This window comes from Macaca thibetana, chromosome 18, assembly GCF_024542745.1.
Source record: "Macaca thibetana thibetana isolate TM-01 chromosome 18, ASM2454274v1, whole genome shotgun sequence".
Taxonomy (NCBI): domain Eukaryota; kingdom Metazoa; phylum Chordata; class Mammalia; order Primates; family Cercopithecidae; genus Macaca; species Macaca thibetana.
Genome location: NC_065595.1, coordinates 22,605,038 through 22,625,393, shown reverse-complemented (window position 1 = coordinate 22,625,393; position 20,356 = coordinate 22,605,038). Strand labels below are relative to the sequence as shown.

At 44.1% G+C, this 20,356-nt stretch overlaps 2 protein-coding genes across 3 annotated transcripts in view; both read right to left on the bottom strand.

The window, feature by feature from the left end:
- The window catches only part of FECH (ferrochelatase), a 90,819-nt gene that overhangs the window by 57,433 nt on the left and 13,030 nt on the right, over positions 1-20,356 (bottom strand). The window lies entirely within an intron of this gene.
- Positions 14,811-20,356, bottom strand: part of NARS1 (asparaginyl-tRNA synthetase 1) — an 82,626-nt gene continuing 77,080 nt past the window's right edge. For both annotated transcript variants that reach the window (XM_050768057.1, XM_050768058.1), the window contains 4 exons: positions 20,221-20,334; positions 17,169-17,300; positions 16,477-16,608; positions 14,811-15,899 (listed from right to left, as the gene is read on the bottom strand). In XM_050768057.1, the coding sequence (XP_050624014.1) occupies positions 15,768-15,899; positions 16,477-16,608; positions 17,169-17,300; positions 20,221-20,334 (510 nt within the window). In that variant the 3' untranslated portion in view covers positions 14,811-15,767. The remainder of the gene's footprint in view (positions 15,900-16,476; positions 16,609-17,168; positions 17,301-20,220; positions 20,335-20,356) is intronic.

Below are 20,356 nucleotides of genomic sequence, written 5' to 3'. Positions count from 1 at the left end.
TGGGCGCTGCTCCCTGCTTGAAAATGGGCCTGGCGGCTGAGCTAGAAGCCCACTCCCCACCACCATCGCAGGTCACTGCAAAACCTGCTGGACTCGTATTTGCGCTGGACGGGTGCCCTGGTTGCATCTGCCAAGCTAGACAACTGAGGATCCTCAGCCATGACTCAGCAAATAACTTTTTTTGACGTTTCCTTTACTATTATTTAGATATAAGGATGCTTTTGCCTCAGTTCTCCAGTTTGCCTGCCTAGTCACAGCACAAGTGTGCAGATCCTGTTTTGTTTTGCTTTATTTTCAAAACAGAAAAAGGGATTATTCAGTTTATCTGCACCCTCTCTGTGTAGCAGAATTTGACAGGTGAGACTCACAGAAGAGCATTAGGAAAACTGAAGGCCAGCCTGGCAAGTGCATTTCTTGGAGGGACGGTATGATGAGGTTTGTCTGTATCATATCCGCGCACCTTCCCAGGTTAACCACCTGCCCCGCCCCCAAGGTCGCACACTGAGACCACAGGGAGGAACAGGTGCACATTTCATTCCTACACCTCCGCCAGCCCACCCTGCCCATATATGTTCAATGCGTTGTGGAGTAGGAAACCAGTCCTTGGTACAGAAAGGTCTCCGGCATCGGTATTCATTGAACAAATATTGAGCACCTACTATGTGCACTGGGAAAACAGTAGTGAATAGAGCAGACGGGGGTTTACATGGGGTTAGGGGAGACACAGAAAATAATCACAATATGTAATATTTTGAATGATGGAGCCTTCCACGGCCTCCCCTCCTCTTTTTCCTTCTCAGGACAAACGAAGAATGAAGCAAGGTAAAAGAGATGGGGTAGCGTGGGGGAAGGGACTAATGCAATTTGAAGCAGGTGGGTCAGAGTTCACACACATTCGAGCAAAGGCCTTATACACATTTGAGCAAAGGTGGCAAGCCATATGGAACATTCAGGGAAGATGGAGTCTAGATTCAGCTGAAACCCAGTTTTCTGTAGCTTAAATATGTGCTACTGATGGAATTAGTTTATTTCTTATTAAAGTTGGTCCTCCTGATGGTTATTAGGCCAATGCAAACTGTCAAATTAAATGGATAGCCTTTCATATTACCTACATGATCTTCATATCCAAGCGGATGTCCTGAGAAAAGCACAGTAAAACCTGATCCAGGTATCAACTCACCTTCCTTATATGTGTGACTAATTCTCTACCCTCATAACAAAAATTACAGTCTTCTTAAGTTGCCCTTTAAAGAGGTAATCTTCATGGATAACATACTTCTCTACCTACAATCTGAACCCATTTTTGTTGTTGTTGTTGTTTGTTTTGTATTTCTAGTAGTAACAGAGTTTTGCCATGTTGGTCAGGCTGGTCTTGAACTGCTGACCTCAGGTGATCCACCCACCTCGGCCTCCCAAAGTGCTGGGATTACAGGCGTGAGTCACCGTGCGCGGCCTGAACCCATTTCTTCTAAAGAAACTAAATTAAAAGGCTTCTCATATTGCAATACTGTGTGCCAGAAGTGTAGGCAAGGCCAGAGAATAAAATGGCCAGGGGTGTTAGACGTCTGAGCTATGAAGGCTCTTCTTGTCCCCTCTGGGAGGCCCTGGAGAAGTCATCCTCTCCATCCAGGGTGCTGGGCCCCTCCTGCTGGGTGCAGATAAGGGGGCTTCTGGTCCCTCCCAGGCAAACGCTGATGATTAGTGACAAGGCATAAAGATGCCAAGTCTCACCAGTACAAAATCAATGGCTGGCGCAGGTTAAATTTGTTTCTGTCCAGAAATGATTAAGGAACTAGCAGAACATACTTTATTAAATATTTTAATGAATCAGCATCATTTCATTTCTTTTATTCACATCTTGTACTTTCATTTTTACTGACTTCCATTTTTTATTTTTTCATTAATTATTATTATTATTATTTTTTGAGAGGGAGTCTCACCCTGTTGCTCAGGCTGGAGTGCAATGGCGTGATCTTGGCTCACTGCAACCTCTGCCTACTGGGTTCAAGTGATTCTCCTGCCTCAGCCCCCCTGAGTAGCTGGGATTACAGGTGCCTTTATGACTTTTAAAAACTCATTCAAGATTCCTCATGTATAAAACCTCCTGGTGGCACATATGAAGAACTCATAGGTTATAACTGAAAACAGAACTTCCTTCTTTTTCCCCAACAGAGAGTACCATAACAATTGTTATTCCTAATCTATGGCTTATTTCTCACAAACATTGAATATAACAGCTCTCCAATAAGTACATTTTTATGTTCTTATACAGTGAAAGCAGATAAAATGTGCTTTATGTTGGTCCTTTTCAAAACTGGTAGAAAACAGTCCTTAACCCAGAAATTGTGAACTCTAAATACAGGCTTACCAGAAAAGCCCTTGAAAGGCTAAAGAAATTTGCAGAACCATATGACATACATAATATGAATTTTTTTCTAACAACGTATTTTTAACAAAATTACACACCAATTCCATTAGCAAACAGAAGGCTAAAAAGGCACAGTGTCTGGGCTAACAGAGATAAGGAGCACCCCAACCAGGAGGCAGAGGGTTTGTCTGAGGCCTGGTGACTTCATTAGTGAATAAAGCACTCACCTGTCACAGACACCACTTTGAGTGCAGCCTGTGATCCTAAATAAAATGAATTTGTTGGTTTCAGCTCAGTGCTTCAGGGAAAAGGGTGGGAAATCTCTTCATTCATTATTTGCCATGATTGGCACCTCTGAGCTACACAAACTAAATTTAGATTATTCAACTCTGATTCCTTAATCAGAAAAAGAACTGGGGAAGGGAGGAATCAGGAGGGATTCAGGTCAAGAGAAACAGTGGCTGCATGTGACAAATGGTAAGCTATAATGATTACTCAGAGAAATCTGATCGATTGTCCCTAGAATCATTTTACAACAAAGAGGCCACAAAATCCAGGCCAACATGCCACACGTTTTGACTTGCCCCTCTTCACCACGCAAGCCTTCAGCCCAGTGGTGGTGACAGGTTTATTAATCCATCTGCCCATATTTCCTGACTGTCTTACCATGAGCAAAACATTAGGTCATGTGGAGGATAAAAGAGTGAAAAGGAAAACAAACAACACTCTCAAACAGCTCATTCGCTTATGAAACAAACGTATGGGAGACTCCATTCTATGTCAGGCACGTAGCAGGCAATGGGCGTGCAGCAATGAACTGGACGGTCTCTACTCTCATGGAACGTACCTTCTAGAAGGCAAGGCAGATGATTGTTTTACAACAAAGATGAAAGGCATACAACATATTGTCAGGTATGGCTAGGGTCTGTGGAGAAAGCTAAAGGAGGGGGAGGAAGCGAGAGAGGCTGCAACTGCTCAGGTCAGTAGTGTAGTCAGGACCAGCCTGTCTGCAAAGGTGGCATTTCAGCAGGGACCTGCAGGGAATGAGGGCGTTGTCTGGGGAAGGGTTTGCAAGCAAGAGAGACCAGCAAGCGCTGGAACACATTTGAGGCTTGTATTCATTTCCTACGGCTGCTGGAACAAAATACCACAAATGTGTTGTCTTCCAGTTTTGAAGGCTAGAAATGCAAAATCAGGGTGTCAGCAGGGCTGTGCTCCCTCTGAAACCTGTAAGGGAGAATCCTTCTTTGCCTTTTTTAGCTCGTGGTGGTGGCAAAAATCCTTGACGTTCCTCAGCTCGTAGATGCAGCACTCCAACCTCTGCCTCTGCAGTCACAAGCCGTCTTCTCCGCTTGGAAGGACGCCAGTCATTTTGGATTAAAGGCCTACCCTAATAACCTCGTCTTAACTTGACTGCGTCTGCAAAGACCCTGTTTCCAAATAAGAGAGTTCATGTTTACAGGTTCCTGGGGGCTGGGATGTCACCGTGTCTGTTGGCGGAACACAACTCAGCCCCATAACAAGGCTATCAAGGAACAGCAGGGAGGCCACATGGCTTGAGTAGGGGGGCGGGAAGTAGGGGAACCAGGGCCGAGTGATGTAGAACTTTGTAGGTAATGAAAAATTGTGTCTTCTGAGTGACCTCCATTTAGCAGAGTGATACGTGCTTATGTTTTAGAAGGTTCACTTTGTCTTCAGTATGGGGAATAAACTGAAGTTTCTGAGCCAGTCTTCACTTACACTGCGTGACTAAATGTGCCCATCGTGGCCGGGGGCGGTGGCTCATACCTGTAATCCCAGCACTTTGGGAGGCTGAGGCGGGCGGATCACCTGAGGTCGGGAGTTTGAGACCAGCCTGAGCAACATAGAGAAATCTGTCTCTACTAAAAATACAAAATTAGCCGGGCGTGGTGGCCGGTGCCTGTAATCCCAGCTACTTGGGAGGCTGAGGCAGGAGAATCGCTTGAATCTGGGAGGCAGAGGTTGCAGTGAGCCAAGATTGCGCCATTGCACTCCAGCCTGGGCAACAAAAGCAAAACTCTGTCTTAAAAAAAAAAAAGTGTCCATTGTTTTTTGTTTGCTTGGTTTTTAGCTTATTCATACTGAGTGTTTTTTCCAGAGTTCTCTGCTTCCTGGGTGGTGGAAGGGTCCCTAAGAGGCCTTTCTGATTTGCTTCTTCCAGGACCCAGCGGTCCCACCAGTCTTAGACCGAGTTTGTGTGAATATCTCAACTTGGTTGTCCTCTTCCCTGCAGGTGTATAAATTCACAGCCAGGGAGAGGCATTCCCCAGAGCCCTGGGAAGACAGCAGGCTTCCTTGTGCTTCTCTGGGCTAGAGGGCCAATTTTCTGCATTACTTTTCACAGAAGTGCCGGGCCTCTGCGGCCCTGCTTCATGGAGGGGTCTGGTTCTAGCTCCACCTTCCTATGGCTGCATGGGCATTCTAAGAGCTGGGCACATGATGTGTTCACTGTGAACACTCAGGGAGTTGCTTGCTTATGATGTATGCCTTTTTCTGTATAAATGCTATACTTTAATGAAACTTTTTTTTTTTAATCCGGCTGGGCTCAATTCTCCCAGGAGCCCCGATTCCTAACCTAACAGCTCTGACTTTGAGATTCTCTCTAACCCCTCCCCTCCAATTCTGATGCCCAGAGATGTTCCTTTCTCACTTAGGATTTTGAGGGCAAATGGATGTATCTAGTAAATCTGTTTATAATGCGGTAACAAGAGGTGAGCAGAAGTTTCCCTGATAAAAGTGAGAGAGGGTTTCAGGCTGAGAAGATGAAGGAAGGCTTTCCATCAAGGAGGTATCAGAACTTACAATAAGAGGACTGAGATAGGCTGAACGTGCAGAGACAGCACGAAGGTGGAAGAGCACATGAGAACCAGGAGCAAGACCTTCACTTGGGGCCACAGCACGGGGTATGGCGAGGACTAGGAGAAAAGGCAAAAGGACCAGCCTGAATGCACTGAGGGCTTGGCCCTTCATAGGCCAGCAGAGGCATCAAGAGCCGTGACAGGGAGGTGAGCAGCTGCTCAGGGCTGTGGCAGAGAATACTGAGCAAGCAGGGTGTGGGTCACAGGACGTAATAGGGGCCAGGCAGGGAGACCGAGCTGGACAGAGTGGCCACAGGTGAGGATCGAGGTATTGAGCAGAGTGGCAATGGAAGTAAAGATGGCAGAGGAGCAAAAGGTATGGAGAAGGCCAGGCCCAGTGGCTCATGCCTGTAATCCTAGCACTTTGTAGGCTGAGGCGGGAGGATCACTTGAGCCCAGGAATTTAAGACCAGCTTGGGCAACATGGCAAAACCCCATCTCTACAAAAATTACAAAGATTAGCTGGGCATGGTGGTGTGCACCTGTAGTCCCAGCTACTCAGAAGGCTGAGGCAGGAGGATTGCTTGAGCCGGGGAGGCCAAGGATGCAATGAGCAGTGATCATGCCACTTGCACTCCAGTCTGAGCAGCAGAGTAGGGCCCTGTCTCAAAAAATACATTTAAAATTTCTAATTAAAAATAATTTTTTAAATTTAATTTAAAAAATATGGAGAAGTTGAGAGGATGGGCACAGGTTATGACATATTAAGATAAGAAACAGGCTGGAATCAAATAACTCCAAGGTTTCTGGCCTTAAGGAGGCCGAAAAAGAGAAACATATTAGTTAGCAGCGGAGCTAGTTTGAGACAAAGCTGAGGGCTCTTTGTCATTGCTGTTCTCATTTTGTTTTGTTTCTAACCGCATATATTTTATGCTGCAGGAAACAAAAGAAAAAGAGGTACAGTTTTGTTTTGTTTTTTTTTTTTTGAGACAGAGTTTCGCTCTTGTTGCCCAGGCTGGAGTGCAGTGGCACAATCTCGGCTCACTGCAACCTCCGCCTCACAGGTTCAAGCAATTCTCCTGCCTCAGCCTCCTGAGTAGCTGGGATTACAGGCGCCTCCCATCACACCCAGCTTATTTTTTGTATTTTTAGTAGAGACAGTGTTTCACCACACTGGTCAGGCTGGTCTCAAACTCCTGACCTCAAGTGATTCACCCTCCTCGGCCTCCCAAAGTGCTGGGATTACAGACCTGAACCACTGTGCCCAGCCAAATTTTTTTAAAAACTTTTAGTGGTCATCGATGTAGCAATAATGATTGAAGCCAGCCATTCATTCATCATTTCTTCAGAGCCTGCTATGTGCCTTGCATAGCCCACCACTGCCCATAAGCAGCTTATACACCAGCAGAGAAGCAGCTATCTAAACAAAGAGAAATAAAAAGGTACAGAGGTCTGTTCTCGGTTCCATACAGCGGCAGGAGGCGAGGGGCAGGGCTGTCAGGACAGCCCCGAGGGAGAGGCTGCTGGTGCCCCGCATCATTTCCAGGAAGAGGGGGCAGCTGCTAGGGGACAAGCCTTGCAAGTCAGGAGAACAGCAAGCACTGTGACAGCAAGATATGTTCTGCAGCTGCTGGTTGGTCAGCGGGAGGGGGACTATCTGAAGGATTTAGCGAGGCGAGCACTGAGTCCTGGAGGCGGGCAGGGGGCAGCTCACAGGGAGCCTGGTGAGCCAGGGTCAAGGTCTGGGCTGGGTCCTGTGTGCCACAAAATTAGGCCGGGCGCGATGGCTCAAGCCTGTAATCCCAGCACTTTGGGAGGCCGAGACGGGCGGATCACGAGGTCAGGAGTTCGAGACCATCCTGGCTAACACAGTGAAACCCCGTCTCTACTAAAAAATACAAAAAAAAAAAAAAAAAAAAAAAAAAAAAAAAAACTAGCCGGGCGAGGTGGCGGGCGCCTGTAGTCCCGGCTACTCGGGAGGCTGAGGCAGGAGAATGGCGTAAAAACCAGGGAGGCGGAGCTTGCAGTGAGCTGAGATCCGGCCACTGCACTCCAGCCTGGGCGACACAGCAGGACTCCGTCTCAAAAAAAAAAAAACCAAACAAACAATAAAGTAGCTGCAACAAGGAAAGTCAAGACAGGCTTCTGGGTCACACACACATTTAGCCCGTTGGAAAAGGAGTCACAATAACTGTAACGGCTTCCATTTATTTATTTATTTATTTATTATTTTTTATTTTATTTTTTTTTTTGAGACGGAGTCTCGCTCTGTCGCCCAGGCTGGAGTACAGTGACCGGATCTCAGCTCACTGCAAGCTCCGCCCCCCGGGTTTACGCCATTCTCCTGCCTCAGCCTCCCGAGTAGCTGGGACTACAGGCGCCCGCCACCACGCCCGGCTAGTTTTTTGTATTTTTTAGTAGAGGCGGGGTTTCACCGTGTTAAGTGCCAGACATTGAATCACTGCAACTGGCTTATAAAGAGAAGGCACCACCCTATTTTACAGATGAGGATAACAGAGTCACAGAGGTCCCCTGACTTGCCTGAATCCAGCTAGCAAGGGACAGAGCCAGTATTTGGACCCAGGTATGTTTGGCTCCCAAGCCGGGGCTGGCTCCATACCTTCAGCGTGCATCTCACAAGAGAAAAGATGACAGAAAACAAGGGTCAGGTCAGGCGTGGTGGCTCACACCTGTTATCCCACACTTTGAGAGGCTGAGGCAGGTGGATCACTTAAAGTCAGGAGTCCAAGACTAGCCTGGTCAACATGGAAAAACTGCATGTCTACTAAAAACACAAAAATTAGCCTGGCATGGTGGTGTACGCCTGTAATCCCAGCTACTAGGGAGGCTGAGGCAGGAGAATCACTTGAACCCAGGAGGCAGAGGTTGTAGTGAGCCAAGATCACACCACTGCACTCCAGCCTGGGCAACAGAGCAAGACTGTCTCAAACAAAAAAAAGAAAGAAAGCGGGGGTCAGAGAGCTCCTATGGAGTTCTCACCACTCACCCAGGTGTTCCTGTCACCGATGTCTTGGATTTGTTAGAGGCACTGTAGGAAGCTATGAGACAATTATGAATTCAAATTTGTCAGTGAACCTGAATGCACTAAGGAAATTCTTTTTTAACAGACATAGTCAAAGAATAATAAGTATCTACCCATTCCCATAACCCAGTTAAATTTCACTTATAACCTTTCAGAGTTATATACTGCTTTTTTCCCCATTTACAGAGAATTCATCATTCTCCTTGCTATTTTTTCCTTCCTAATAGCTAATAACTGAACATTTCTTCCCTTTTGTTTATGCCCACTCCCTTTTGATTGGTCTTCAAATACAGAGTAATGACCTCTGGGTAAAGATGGGGCTTGAACACAGGGGTATAGTTTCACTCGCTCCCCAAAACCCCACTAAAATGACGGTAGGGGTTTTGTTCATGATGGTTCATATTTTTTGTTTGTTTTTAAGCACAAACCTAAAAGGATGGGAAAAAAGAAAAAGTGAACCACAATAGAATTTTTAAAGCGGCAGCAGATGAATAAATACTTAATGTTTTAGCAGACCCAAGAAAATTGAATCCTAAGCTGGCCATCCTTAGACAAGAACCATCCAGATTACACTAGGGCGCTCGGGACTGGCAATAGCAGTTACCACTGGAAGTAGGGATGAAAGGAGATGCTAGAATGAAATATACCGAAAGTCTATTAAAGCAGGCTGGGCATGGTGGCTCACTCCTGTAATCCTAGCACTTTGGGAGGCTAAGACAGGAGGATCCCTTGAGCCCAGGAGTTTGAGACCAGCCTGGGAAACACAGGGAGACCCTGTCTCAAAAAAATAAAATAAAATAAATAAAATAGTCTGTTAAAGCAGCAGATTGCCTAGATTCCCACCCTGCAGTGGGGTGACTGTTCCCCCAGAACCCCCAAAGCCAACTAGATGTTTGGTTCCTGGAGAGGTAACCGAGGGCTATGGACTGCAGATCCCAAGCACAGCTGAGAGCAGGGCGACCACAGAAAACAGCTTAGTGAACTGTACTAACTGAAGGTGCAGAGACCCAGCCCTCTTCTTTTTCCCTCCACAGGAAACCCAATCAGCCTAAGAAGAAAGACCTAACAGACAATGGCATGGGCCTCCCCTGCTAGCCCGCCTAGGGCAGATAGCTTACAGTAAGGCTCACATCTATTCCCATGCTTGGAGCATCCAATGGACATTTTAATCTCCTATCCTGAATTATCTCTGAATTATCAGCAGATAACCAAGCAGCACCTGCCATCTGAAGAAAGCCTCTAACAGGAAAACCAGAGACCAAACAAAGCAGAAAAAAAAAAAAGAAAAAGAAAAAAGGCAATCCAACATGGAGGAAACGGGAATGATACAGGAAGAAAACTAGAAAACTTAGATAAAAAAACTAAAGATAGAACTTTCTGAAACCAGAATAAGGATTTTTTTTTTTTTTTTCTTTGAGGCGGAGTCTCGCTCTGTCGCCCAGGCTGGAGTGCAGTGGCGCGATCTCGGCTCACTGCAAGCTCCGCCTCCCGGGTTTACGCCATTCTCCTGCCTCAGCCTCCCGAGTAGCTGGGACTACAGGCGCCGCCACCACGCCCGGCTAATTTTTTTTTTTGTATTTTTAGTGGAGACGGGGTTTCATTGTGTTAGCCAGGATGGTCTCGATCTCCTGACCTCGTGATCCGCCCGTCTCGGCCTCCCAAAGTGCTGGGATTACAGGCTTGAGCCACCGTGCCCGGCCCAGAATAAGGATTTTTAAAAATATATTTTTACTATGGCTAACAGAAATACTCAATCAAAGGACTGGGGAAGAGTTGAGGACAACTCCCCAAATTAGCAGCTCAATAAAGAAGATGGCCAGGCGCGGTGGCTCACGCCTGTATTCCCAGCACTTTGGGAGGCTGAGGCAGGTGGATCACTTGAGGTCAGGATTTTGAGACCAGCCTGACGGACACAGTGAAACCCCATCTCTACTAAAAACGAAAAACAAAAATTAGCTGGGCATGGTGCCATATGCCTGTAATCCCAGCTACCTGGGAGGCTGAGGCAGGAGAATTGCTTCAACCCAGGAGGCAGAGGTTGCAGTGAGCTGAGATCATGCCATTGCACTGCACTCCAGCCTAGGCAACAAGAGCAAAACTCTGTGTCAAAATAAAATAAAGATAAGGGCCAGGTGTGGTGGCTCCCACTGTAATACCAGTGCTTTGGGAGGCCAAGGTGAAGATTGCTTCAAGCCAGGAATTCAAGACAAGCCTGGGCAACATAGGGAGACCCGATCTCTACAGATAATTTTAAAAATTAGCTGAGTGTGCTGCATGCACCTATAGTCCCAGCTACCCAGGAGGCTGAGGCAGGATCACTTGAGCCCGGGAGGTCGAGGCTGCAGTGAGCTATGATCATGCCACTACACTCCAGCTTCAGCGACAGAGTGATAATTTGTCTCAAAACAAGAAAGAGAGAGAGAGAGAGAGAGAGAGAGAGAGAGAGAGAGAGAGAGAGAGAGAGAGAGAGAGAGAGAGAGAAAGAAAGAAAGAAAGAAAGAAAGAAAGAAAGAAAGAAAGAAAGAAAGAAAGAAAGAAAGAAAGAAAGAAAGAAAGAGAAAGGAAGGAAGGAAGGAAGGAAGGAAGGAAGGAAGGAAGGAAGGAAGGAAGGAAGGAAGGAAGGAAAGGAGAAAGAAGAAAATTGAAAGGAGGAGGTCTAGTATGTAGCAGTTGTAGAAAGAAAACAAAAAAAAACAGAGGGGAGATCTTTAATGAAATAATTTAAGAAACTTTTTCACAATTGAAGGGCATGACTTTCTGTATTGAAAGGGCCAATTAGAATGGATAGTCTCAATACATATTACCATGAACTATCAGACACTGAACTAAGCTCATGTATCAGAATGCTTAGGAATTCTCAGTAACACCACCAGAAAGCCAAACTTCAAAATTCTGAAGGAAAAATTTTATTATTATTATTTTTAGAGACAGGGTCTCACTCTGTCACCCAGGCTGGAGTACAGTGACACAATCATGGCTCCCTATAGCCTCAAACTCCTCAGGGCAAAAGATCCTCCTGCCTCAGCCTCCCAAGTAACTAGGATTAAAAGTGGGTGCACCATCACACCTAGCTAATATTTTAATTTTTTTGTAGAGACTGGATCTCGCACCAGTCTGGCCAACATGGCAAAACCCCGTCTCTACTAAAAATACAAAATATTAGCCAGGGATGGTGACTCGTGACTGTAGTTCCAGCTACTTGGAAGGCTGAGACATGAGAATCACTTGAACCTGGGAGGCGGAGGTTGCAGTGAGCCAAGATCACGCCACTGCACTCCAGCCTGGGTGACAGAGTGAGACAAAAGAGACCAGGTCTCAAACACCTGGCCTCAAGCAATCCTCCCACCTTGGCCTCCCAAAGTGCTGGAATTACAGGCATGAGTTATTGCACCCCACTAGAAAATGTTTTCTAACCCACAATTCTTTACGGAGAGTATGTGAAGATAGATTTAAAACATTTTTAGACAAAGAAGGTCTCAGTGAATTTACCTTCCATGAACCCTTTCTCAAAAATTACCGGACAGTCGGGAGCAGTGGCCCGGGCCTGTAATCCCAGCACTTTGGGAGGCCGAGGCGGGCAGATCACCTGAGTTCAGGAGTTTGAGACCAGCCTGGCCAATGTGGTAAAACCCCGTCTCTACTAAAAACACACAAATAAGCTGGGCGTGGTGGCAGACGCCTGTAATCCCAGCTGCTTGGGAGGCTGAGGCAGAAGAATTGTTTGAACCCAGTTGGTGGAGACTGCAGTGAGCCAAAATCGTGCCACCGCACTCCAGCCTGGGCAACAGAGCCAGACCTCGTCTCAAAAAAAAAAAAAAAAAAAAAAAAAATTACCAGAGGATGTGCCCAACCACAATGAGGATGTAAACTGAAAAACACAGGAAACAAGATGTCCAGTACAAAAAAAAAGGTGAAGGGAACACCCAGGATGGTAATGAAAGATCTCAAGATGACAGCTGTGTTCCTAGAGGGCAACTCGTTCAAATTAAAGCAGGCAAAGGCTCCAGAAGACGGGAAGAAGTAACTGATAGGCAACCCAATATATGCGAACATCTTTTGTGATTGAATTATTAAAGGAAAAAAATAAGACAAATTTATTATAGGGAAAATAAAAAGTTGGGCAGAAAGAGAAAAGCAATTATTGTGAACTACGCACCCAACCAAAATTATAATTGAACTAAGTTGGAAATATGACGACATGGTTTGAATGTTTGTCCCCTCCACATCTCATGTTGAAATGCAATCTCCAGTGTTGGAGGGGGCGCCTGGTGGGAGGTGGTGGTCATGGGGACGGATCCCTCATAAATGGCTTGGTGCTCCTCATGAAGTGATATGTAAGTTCTTGCACTGAGTTCACAGCAGATCTGGTTGCTTAAGAGTGTGGCACCTCCCCCATCTCTTGCTCCCTCTCATCATGTGACATGCTGGCTCCCCCTTGGCCTTCTGCCATGATTGGAAGTTTCCTGAGGCCTCACCAGAAGCAGATGGCAACACCATGCTTCCTGTACAGTCTGCAGAACGGCAAGCCAAAATAAACCACTTTTCTTTGTAAATTACCCAGCTGCAGGTTATTTCTTTATAGCAACCCCAAAACAGCCTAATACAGTTGGGGAGATGAAAAGGGTGAACACGAATGGTGGGGATAGGAAAAGGAAGAAATGAAATAGTCGTATGCCAGAGAAGGGCAATAAATAACGCCTAAAACTGAAAAATCAATGAATATAAGTCTGTTATTTAGCAATATGGAGGTAAATACTGAAAAAAAGCTAAAACTTTTGAACACCATTTCTGTAAGTTGGGGTACTAAGACAAGTTATATCCAATCAAACTTGACTTTGACTCTAGAAACTAGTCTTTGTCCCACATACCAAGTTTATCAATCTCTTCAAAGATGTTCCTCACCTGATCATCACGTTGGTTACGATCCATAAGGTAGAAGGAAACTGAATCATTAACCAGCAATTTCCAAATACTAGAAATTGCAGTATTTGTATATCATGACATCCCTTCTTTTTTCCCAGAAGGGCTGGATGAAATATACTGATTCTATGGCAGTTCAAAATTCAAGCTTTAAAGTTTCTCAGCCCTGCTTCAGTGTTCCCATTTCAACTACAGAGATTAATATGAAATCAAGAGAGAACCTACAGCAATAATAAGAGAGGCTTAAGGTGGAGTTTAGGAGTAGGAGGAAGTTACCTGGCGACTGTCCACCTCACTGTGCAACAACCTCCCCTGGGGAGCTTTTAAAAAATACCCTGGTCCCATTTCTGAAATTCACATTCAACTGGTCTGGGGTAAGGCCCAAACACCATTATTTTTGAGGTCCCCAAATGACCCCAATGTTCTGCCGAGATTGCTTCTTCACAGAGTTGAACTACTCTACGTATTAAGGACATTTTTAGGAACTGTTACGAGGCAGCAAGATGGCAGGGACTGAACGGCAAGGTGGGAAACTGGGTCACTTGAAATGGCTGAAGGACATTTAAGAGGGCAAGCTGATACTTAAGCAATTGAATTAGCCTCCTGATTTGTCTCCAAAACTGAGCAGGTCACACAAGTGCCAAAGGTGAAGGGGGCTTTTGGTATAAAAAACAGGGAGTTTCAGGGAGAAAGTCATGAGATGGGGAGTCCTGAGAGGGTAGGGTTGTCTGTGAGCTGTCCAAGGAAGCGGGATGGCATCTGTGACACCTGGATTAGGGTAGTAACTACACAACGAAGGAGTGAAGTCCACACCTGTGAGGTTTGCTGCTCACCGTGCTCAGTCTCTTGGCCTGAGGTCACGACCTTAACTCTCTTATCCATACCTTATCCTGGCTCTCCTTTAATATTTTAAAACTCTCGACCTGTTTACACCATTAAAATTTAGGCTGAGCCTAACCTCTTCACTTAAATTCTGATAAAATGAATTGCCTAGTTCAATCTATAGCTCATTCACATTCTTCCAAGCATTTTTTATTTAAAGATGCAGGCCGAATAGATTATAAATGCCTCATTTCTTCCTTTTCTTTTTTTTTTTTTTGAGACAGAGTCTTGCTCTGTCGCCCAGGCTGGAGTGCAACGGTGCGATCTTGGCTCTCTGCAAGCTCTGCCTCCTGAGTTCAAGCAATTCACCCACCTCAGTCTCCTGGGTAACTGAGATTACAGGCACCCACCATCATGCCTGGCTAATTTTTGTATTTTTGTAGAGATAGGGTTTTACCATGTTGCCCAGGCTGGTCTTGAACTCCTGACCTCAGGTGATCCACCCGCCTTGGTCTCCCAAAGTGGTGGGATTACAGGTGTGAGCCACCACGCCCAGCCTAAATGCCTCATTTTGACCTGTCATTTCACTTAATTGCAAAACAGGATAAAATCTAATGTCTCCAAAAGTAACACAAAAATGATTACAAAAAAGATGTAACCATGACCCACATATCTAATTTTAAAAAATCATTCCTTCTCATCACCATGTAACATTAGCAATACCTAAATTTAGTAGTACTTAATTTCACATATACACATCAAAAAAAGATAAAATAATTGCAAAAGCATGAACTAATGTGACAGAGATGTTTAGCTTTAAGAAAATTATGCCAGCAAAGAGTTTTTACGGATGTTCATTTATTGACTGCTGGGAATACAGCCTATTGAGAATATATGACATGCATTTGGTGGAAATGAAGCCATTCAGTAAGCCTGCTGTGAGTTAATAAGGTAGCACAGATCAGATCTAAGGACATGGTGGGGGCAACTCAAACAGCCACCGACAATTGTTATTAAGATTCCAGCTACAAATCCTTTTGGAACTTACTCTTAATTACTCAGGAATTACCAGGAAAGAGGGAACATCAGTCTGCCTCTTTACCTTAAACTAATGCTAAGAGGGATATTGTGAATCACTAAAGAACTCTCCCCAAAATTATGCTCTTACTTAAAATCCTTTAAGGCAATTCTGTTTTTACAAATTCTTCCATATCAATTTGTATGCCTCAGAATTATAAGCAGCTATGCAGACTTAGAAAAGATTAATAACTGATACAAAAGACTATCATTTGATTCTAGTGTCTGCTGCTGAATTATACTGTGTTCTAATATGAGCAGATTTTTATACCATATTGCCAATTTCCTCCCCCAAGATTTTTGCTTTAACTCATTAATGCAATAAAATAAATCAAAGAATTCCAGGTACACTTAAAAGCACAGATAGATTAAGTTACTGGAATATCTTACACCATAATCTAAAATTGTTGAATTATATATACATATAACTTGAATAAAATGAATAACTTGAATAAAGTGAATAAAATGCTGGAATGTATCCCTAACTACAGTTTCATGCCAGGTATTTCCCCCAAACTTCATAATGGATATTTTTTCTTACGATGATAACCTTAACTCGATGTTCAGGTGATTTGAGGTACTTTTTATGGTAGTAGAAAGAAACACAGACAGAGAAAACCCCAATGAAACAGAAAAACGAAGATTCTGGCTTTTTGTTTTCTTTTTTAAAGAGCCTGTTCCTTTCATAACCTTTCCTCCACACTTCTGGAGAAATTGGTTATGGCGTGCAGCGCTGGACAAATCGAGGGTATAAGCACACGTCTCGGATGTGATACCTATTCAGAATCCATGTTAAGAATCGTTCCAAGCCCAAGCCATATCCTCCATGTGGACACGTGCCATATTTTCTCTGTTTAAAAAAAAAGAAAGAAAGAAAGAGGAGTAAATACTTAGTTAAAAATTTCATCTGAGGTAGTTAAGATTTTCCACCATGAAAGGAGTTAGCTCACTGTGGTTAAGAATTCAACTATGGCCAGATTCAGTGGCTTGTGCCTGTAATCTCAGCACTTAATCTCTGTGCCTTCATGAACCATGTGTAACGAAATAATTTGGTATGAAAAATCAACCAGGGAATAAGTACCACCCTGGAAAGAAGAAATTCTTAAAAACTTTTAAAATAAGTCAATGTCTCTTTATGAGAGGAAAATGAAGAAGGGTACTAGATACTGGTAGGATCAATTTTTTAAAACTCAGTTGCAATCAACAAGCCAGGCGTTAAACAGGTTTTCCAATGAAATCAACATATAACTTGGCCAAGACAAAGCTGGCAATATTCACACACCACATTATTATAACCTGGAAGCTGAACACATACAGCTCATTCAAATACCAAAGTACTACCCTGAATTCTCCCCTTTAAAAAATTTCAATATATACAGAATTATTACAATGAAAAAAATTTTGAGTGCTTAAAAAATTGGTTTTACCTGATCTGTATACCAGTAATAGGGAGCAGGGTCAATCCCTTCCCTTTTATAACCTGCCAGTATTTCTTCAGCATCGCTGGTACGCATTGAGCCTCCCACAATCTCACCAACATTGGGCATCAACACGTCGACCTTTAAATGTAAGTGAAAGAAGATACACAATTACTCTCAAGCGATCAGACACAGGATTGCTCTAGAGTTCAAATGAAAATTACGATTAAGCTCCAAGGGCTAAAGGAGGCACTATGATTACGTAATATTCAAATATTTACATTTCTCTAATTTAACCAAGCATGTTAACCTCAATCAGGGGAGGGGGAAAAACCCAACGTCTTTAACTATTGTCATTCTAGATAGAGAATGATATATTTGCCATGAGCTGTATCTGATTCCAGATGACAGTCCCCATCCCCTTAGAAAGCAAAATTATGTATCCTGGCTAACACGGTGAAACCCCGTCTCTACTAAAAAATACAAAAAACTAGCCGGGCGAGGTGGCGGGCGCCTGTAGTCCCAGCTACTCGGGAGGCTGAGGCAGGAGAATGGCGTGAACCCGGGAGGCGGAGCTTGCAGTGAGCTGAGATCCGGCCACTGCACTCCAGCCTGGGCGACAGAGCGAGACTCCGTCTAAAAAAAAAAAAAAAAAAAAAAAGAAAGCAAAATTATGAATACTCTTTGAAACAGAAACTGACAGATTCAGTAAGACAGGAATCCTCAGGACATCGCTGCATGTAGAAGGACTTGATCTCCACGGGAAATCGACACAGCAAGATTGGTTCATTAATGGTGTCTGTCATCAGTCTCTCAGGAGCTTCTGGGATATCCTGAGGTTAAACAAGACTTCATTAACATTTACAACTTAGATTGCAACAAGACAGAAGCAGCTCCTTCACCCTGTACCAGTCCTTCCTCCTATCAATTCAACAGAGTAGAGACACACCTACCCTTAACCCATACACATTTGTGTAAAGAATAATTTCTTTCAGAAAGAAATAAACATATTCTTAAAACTCAGTTATTTAATGAAGTGTAAAAGATCTGTCTCCCTTGACAGCATATCTCAAGCACTATGCTGCTTGACGAAGGAAAATCAAAAAAACAAAAACAAAAGCCAGCCTCAAGCTGTAACTAGACACAGCTCAGTATTTTTTTCAGTGGCCTGTTTTGTCTAGCTCTGAAGCAAATGAGGTCCACTTAGTCCCATAAGGCATACGGTAATCATGAATGCTCTAGAACATCATTGATCTACACACAGAGTATATTACTAATGACACTAATCTTTAAACTCTCTGTTATCTGCCCTTCTTTCCTGTTGTAATTAATCAGTTATGCCTTCAATGACAGAAAGGCACAATCATGAGACAAATAACCAATGTCAAACTGGTAAGGGTAAGCACACCTGGAATAGTTAGCCAAACAATGTTAGATGATGACTCAAGCTCATTAGTTTCTCTCTCAAAACATCCTTCCGTACCACACATAAAGTTAACACATAAGTTAAAACTGAAAAGTCTTGTCCCAGTAAAAACGGATTGAGAGAACTGGAGAAGACTCGTAGATTTGTTTAATGAAGAAGTGAAATGGAGGTAGCAATCACCCAGCACACCTGTTTTCAAGCTCCGGGCCCTGGAGCCCTTGCGTCCTTGGAGACGCCGAGAGGCAACAGGAGATGAGCAGGAGAGCTCTAGTCTCTCAGCTTGCATCTGCATTACACAGCAGGGTTCTGCATAAGATTTAGTTAGGGGAAAACAGGTCTTATTTCATACCCCTCAAAAGCCTGAAGGCCATGTATCTACTCTAGTGTCCTCATGTGTGTGGAATAGCAATGTATAGTAAATGCTGACAGGCTCCCCTGCCATTGTCCTGGCTAGGCATTTTGCTCCTGTAGTCCCCACAATCTTACAAAATGGATGTTACTTCCAACGTAAAGATAAGGAACCTGAGAGGGGGTCACTGGTCTTCAGTTACACAGCACAAAAGAGGTGGGAGCTAAGCCCACCTGGGGGGCTTCTGACTCCACAGCTTGTGTTCCTTCCACTCAACTACACTATTTTACTAAGTATTAAGTACACTAAAAGTATTCAAGTTCTCAATACAAAATTTTGTCATTATACATCATAAACTGAATTCACAGGCTGGGCACAGTGTGGCTCACATCTACAATATCAACACTATACAGTGTGGCTCATGCCTATAATCTCAACACTATAATCTCAACACTCAGGAGGCTGAGGTGAGAGGATTGCTTGAGGCCAGGAGTTTGAGACCAGCCCAGTCAACAAAGCAATACCTCCATCTCTTTAAAAAAGAAAAAAAACTGAATTCACAGAAACAATAAGAGTGCTTTACATAGACCTAGTATATTGTTTCTATTAATTCCTTCTAAAACCCAAAAGTAGTAGCAGCTACACACATTTCAACTGTAAAACAATTAGATGTGCAAATATTATGTAAGTAATGGTTAAATGCATAGGAAAGAGGGCCTAGCATAGTGTTGAAAACTTGAACCGGACGCGGTGGCTCACGCCTGTGATCCCAACACTTTGGGAGGCCGGGGTAGGAGGATTGCTTGAGCCAAGGAGTTTGAGACCAGCCTGGGCCAACATAGGGAGATGCCATCTCTACAAATAATAAAAAATTAGCTGGGCGTGGTGGCTCACATCTGTAATCCCAGCACTTTTGGAGGCTGATGTAGGAGGATCACTTGAACTCTGGAGTTCAAGGTTGTAGCCAGCTATGATCGCACCCATGCATTCCAGCCTGGATGACAGATGGAGACGCTGTCCCAAAGAAAGAAAACTTGCAATCCAAGTGCATGCTGGGAGAGTGGTTCTCAGGCAAAACCGAAATGCTAAGTTTATCTGGGGCACTAGGCTACCTTTTCCAACACCTTCTCTCTTGGTTTTGCATTTTTAACCAATGGCTATCTTCTTTCTCATCTTCCACATTAAGGAGCTTTAAATCACTGTTTTGGGGGAGGTGATGAACCTCTTTTTAAAAGCAAAAGATACATTCTCCAGAAAAAAAATATACATATATATCTATATACCATCATTTTGCATGTGATTTCAAAGGCTTCACAACCTTCTAAAGCACTCCTGCCAGCCTAGAGAATAAGGAGAGTTTATAAGCTGTGGCCAAGGAAGAACAATGAAGGAAGAGGGAAGAGGCAAAGCAGGAGACGTGAAGGCAGCTTAGAAACTCACACTTGGCCAGGAGCGGTGGCTCACACTTATAATCCCAGCACTTTGGGAGGCTGAGGCGGGCGGATCATGAGGTCAAGAGATCGAGACCATCTTGGCCAACATGGTGAAACCCTGTCTCTACTAAAAATAATAAAATTAGCTGGGCGTGGTGGTATGCGCCTATAGTCCCAGCTACTCGGGAGGCTGAGGCAGGAGAATTGCTTGAATCCAGGAGGCAGAGGCTGCAGTGAGCCGAGATCATGCCACTGCATTCTAGCCTGGGCAACAGAGTGAGACTCTGTCTCAAAACAAACAAACAAACAAACAAAAAACAAAAAAAGAAACTCACTCACACTTACTGGACGCTACAGAACTGGCACTGTCCTAAGGCTGACTCTGTTAACTCAGTGAATCTGCAGGCAACCCCATGAAGCAGGTTCTGCTGTTACCATTTATTTGAGGACAGGCAGATGCCACCCACATTACTAGTTCATTAACCAGAAGAAGAGAACTGGAGCCCAATCCCACCTTGGAAACAATGAGAGAAAGGAATACATACTTCTCCAAATTCATAGAAAGTTCCATCTTCTTTCTTTATATCATGTTCTTTTAGCCAAATGATAGCATCTGAATAGTTCATCCGTTTGAAAGGCCGTTTGGGGGGCTGAAAGTTCTATAGAAGAAAGGAAAAATAT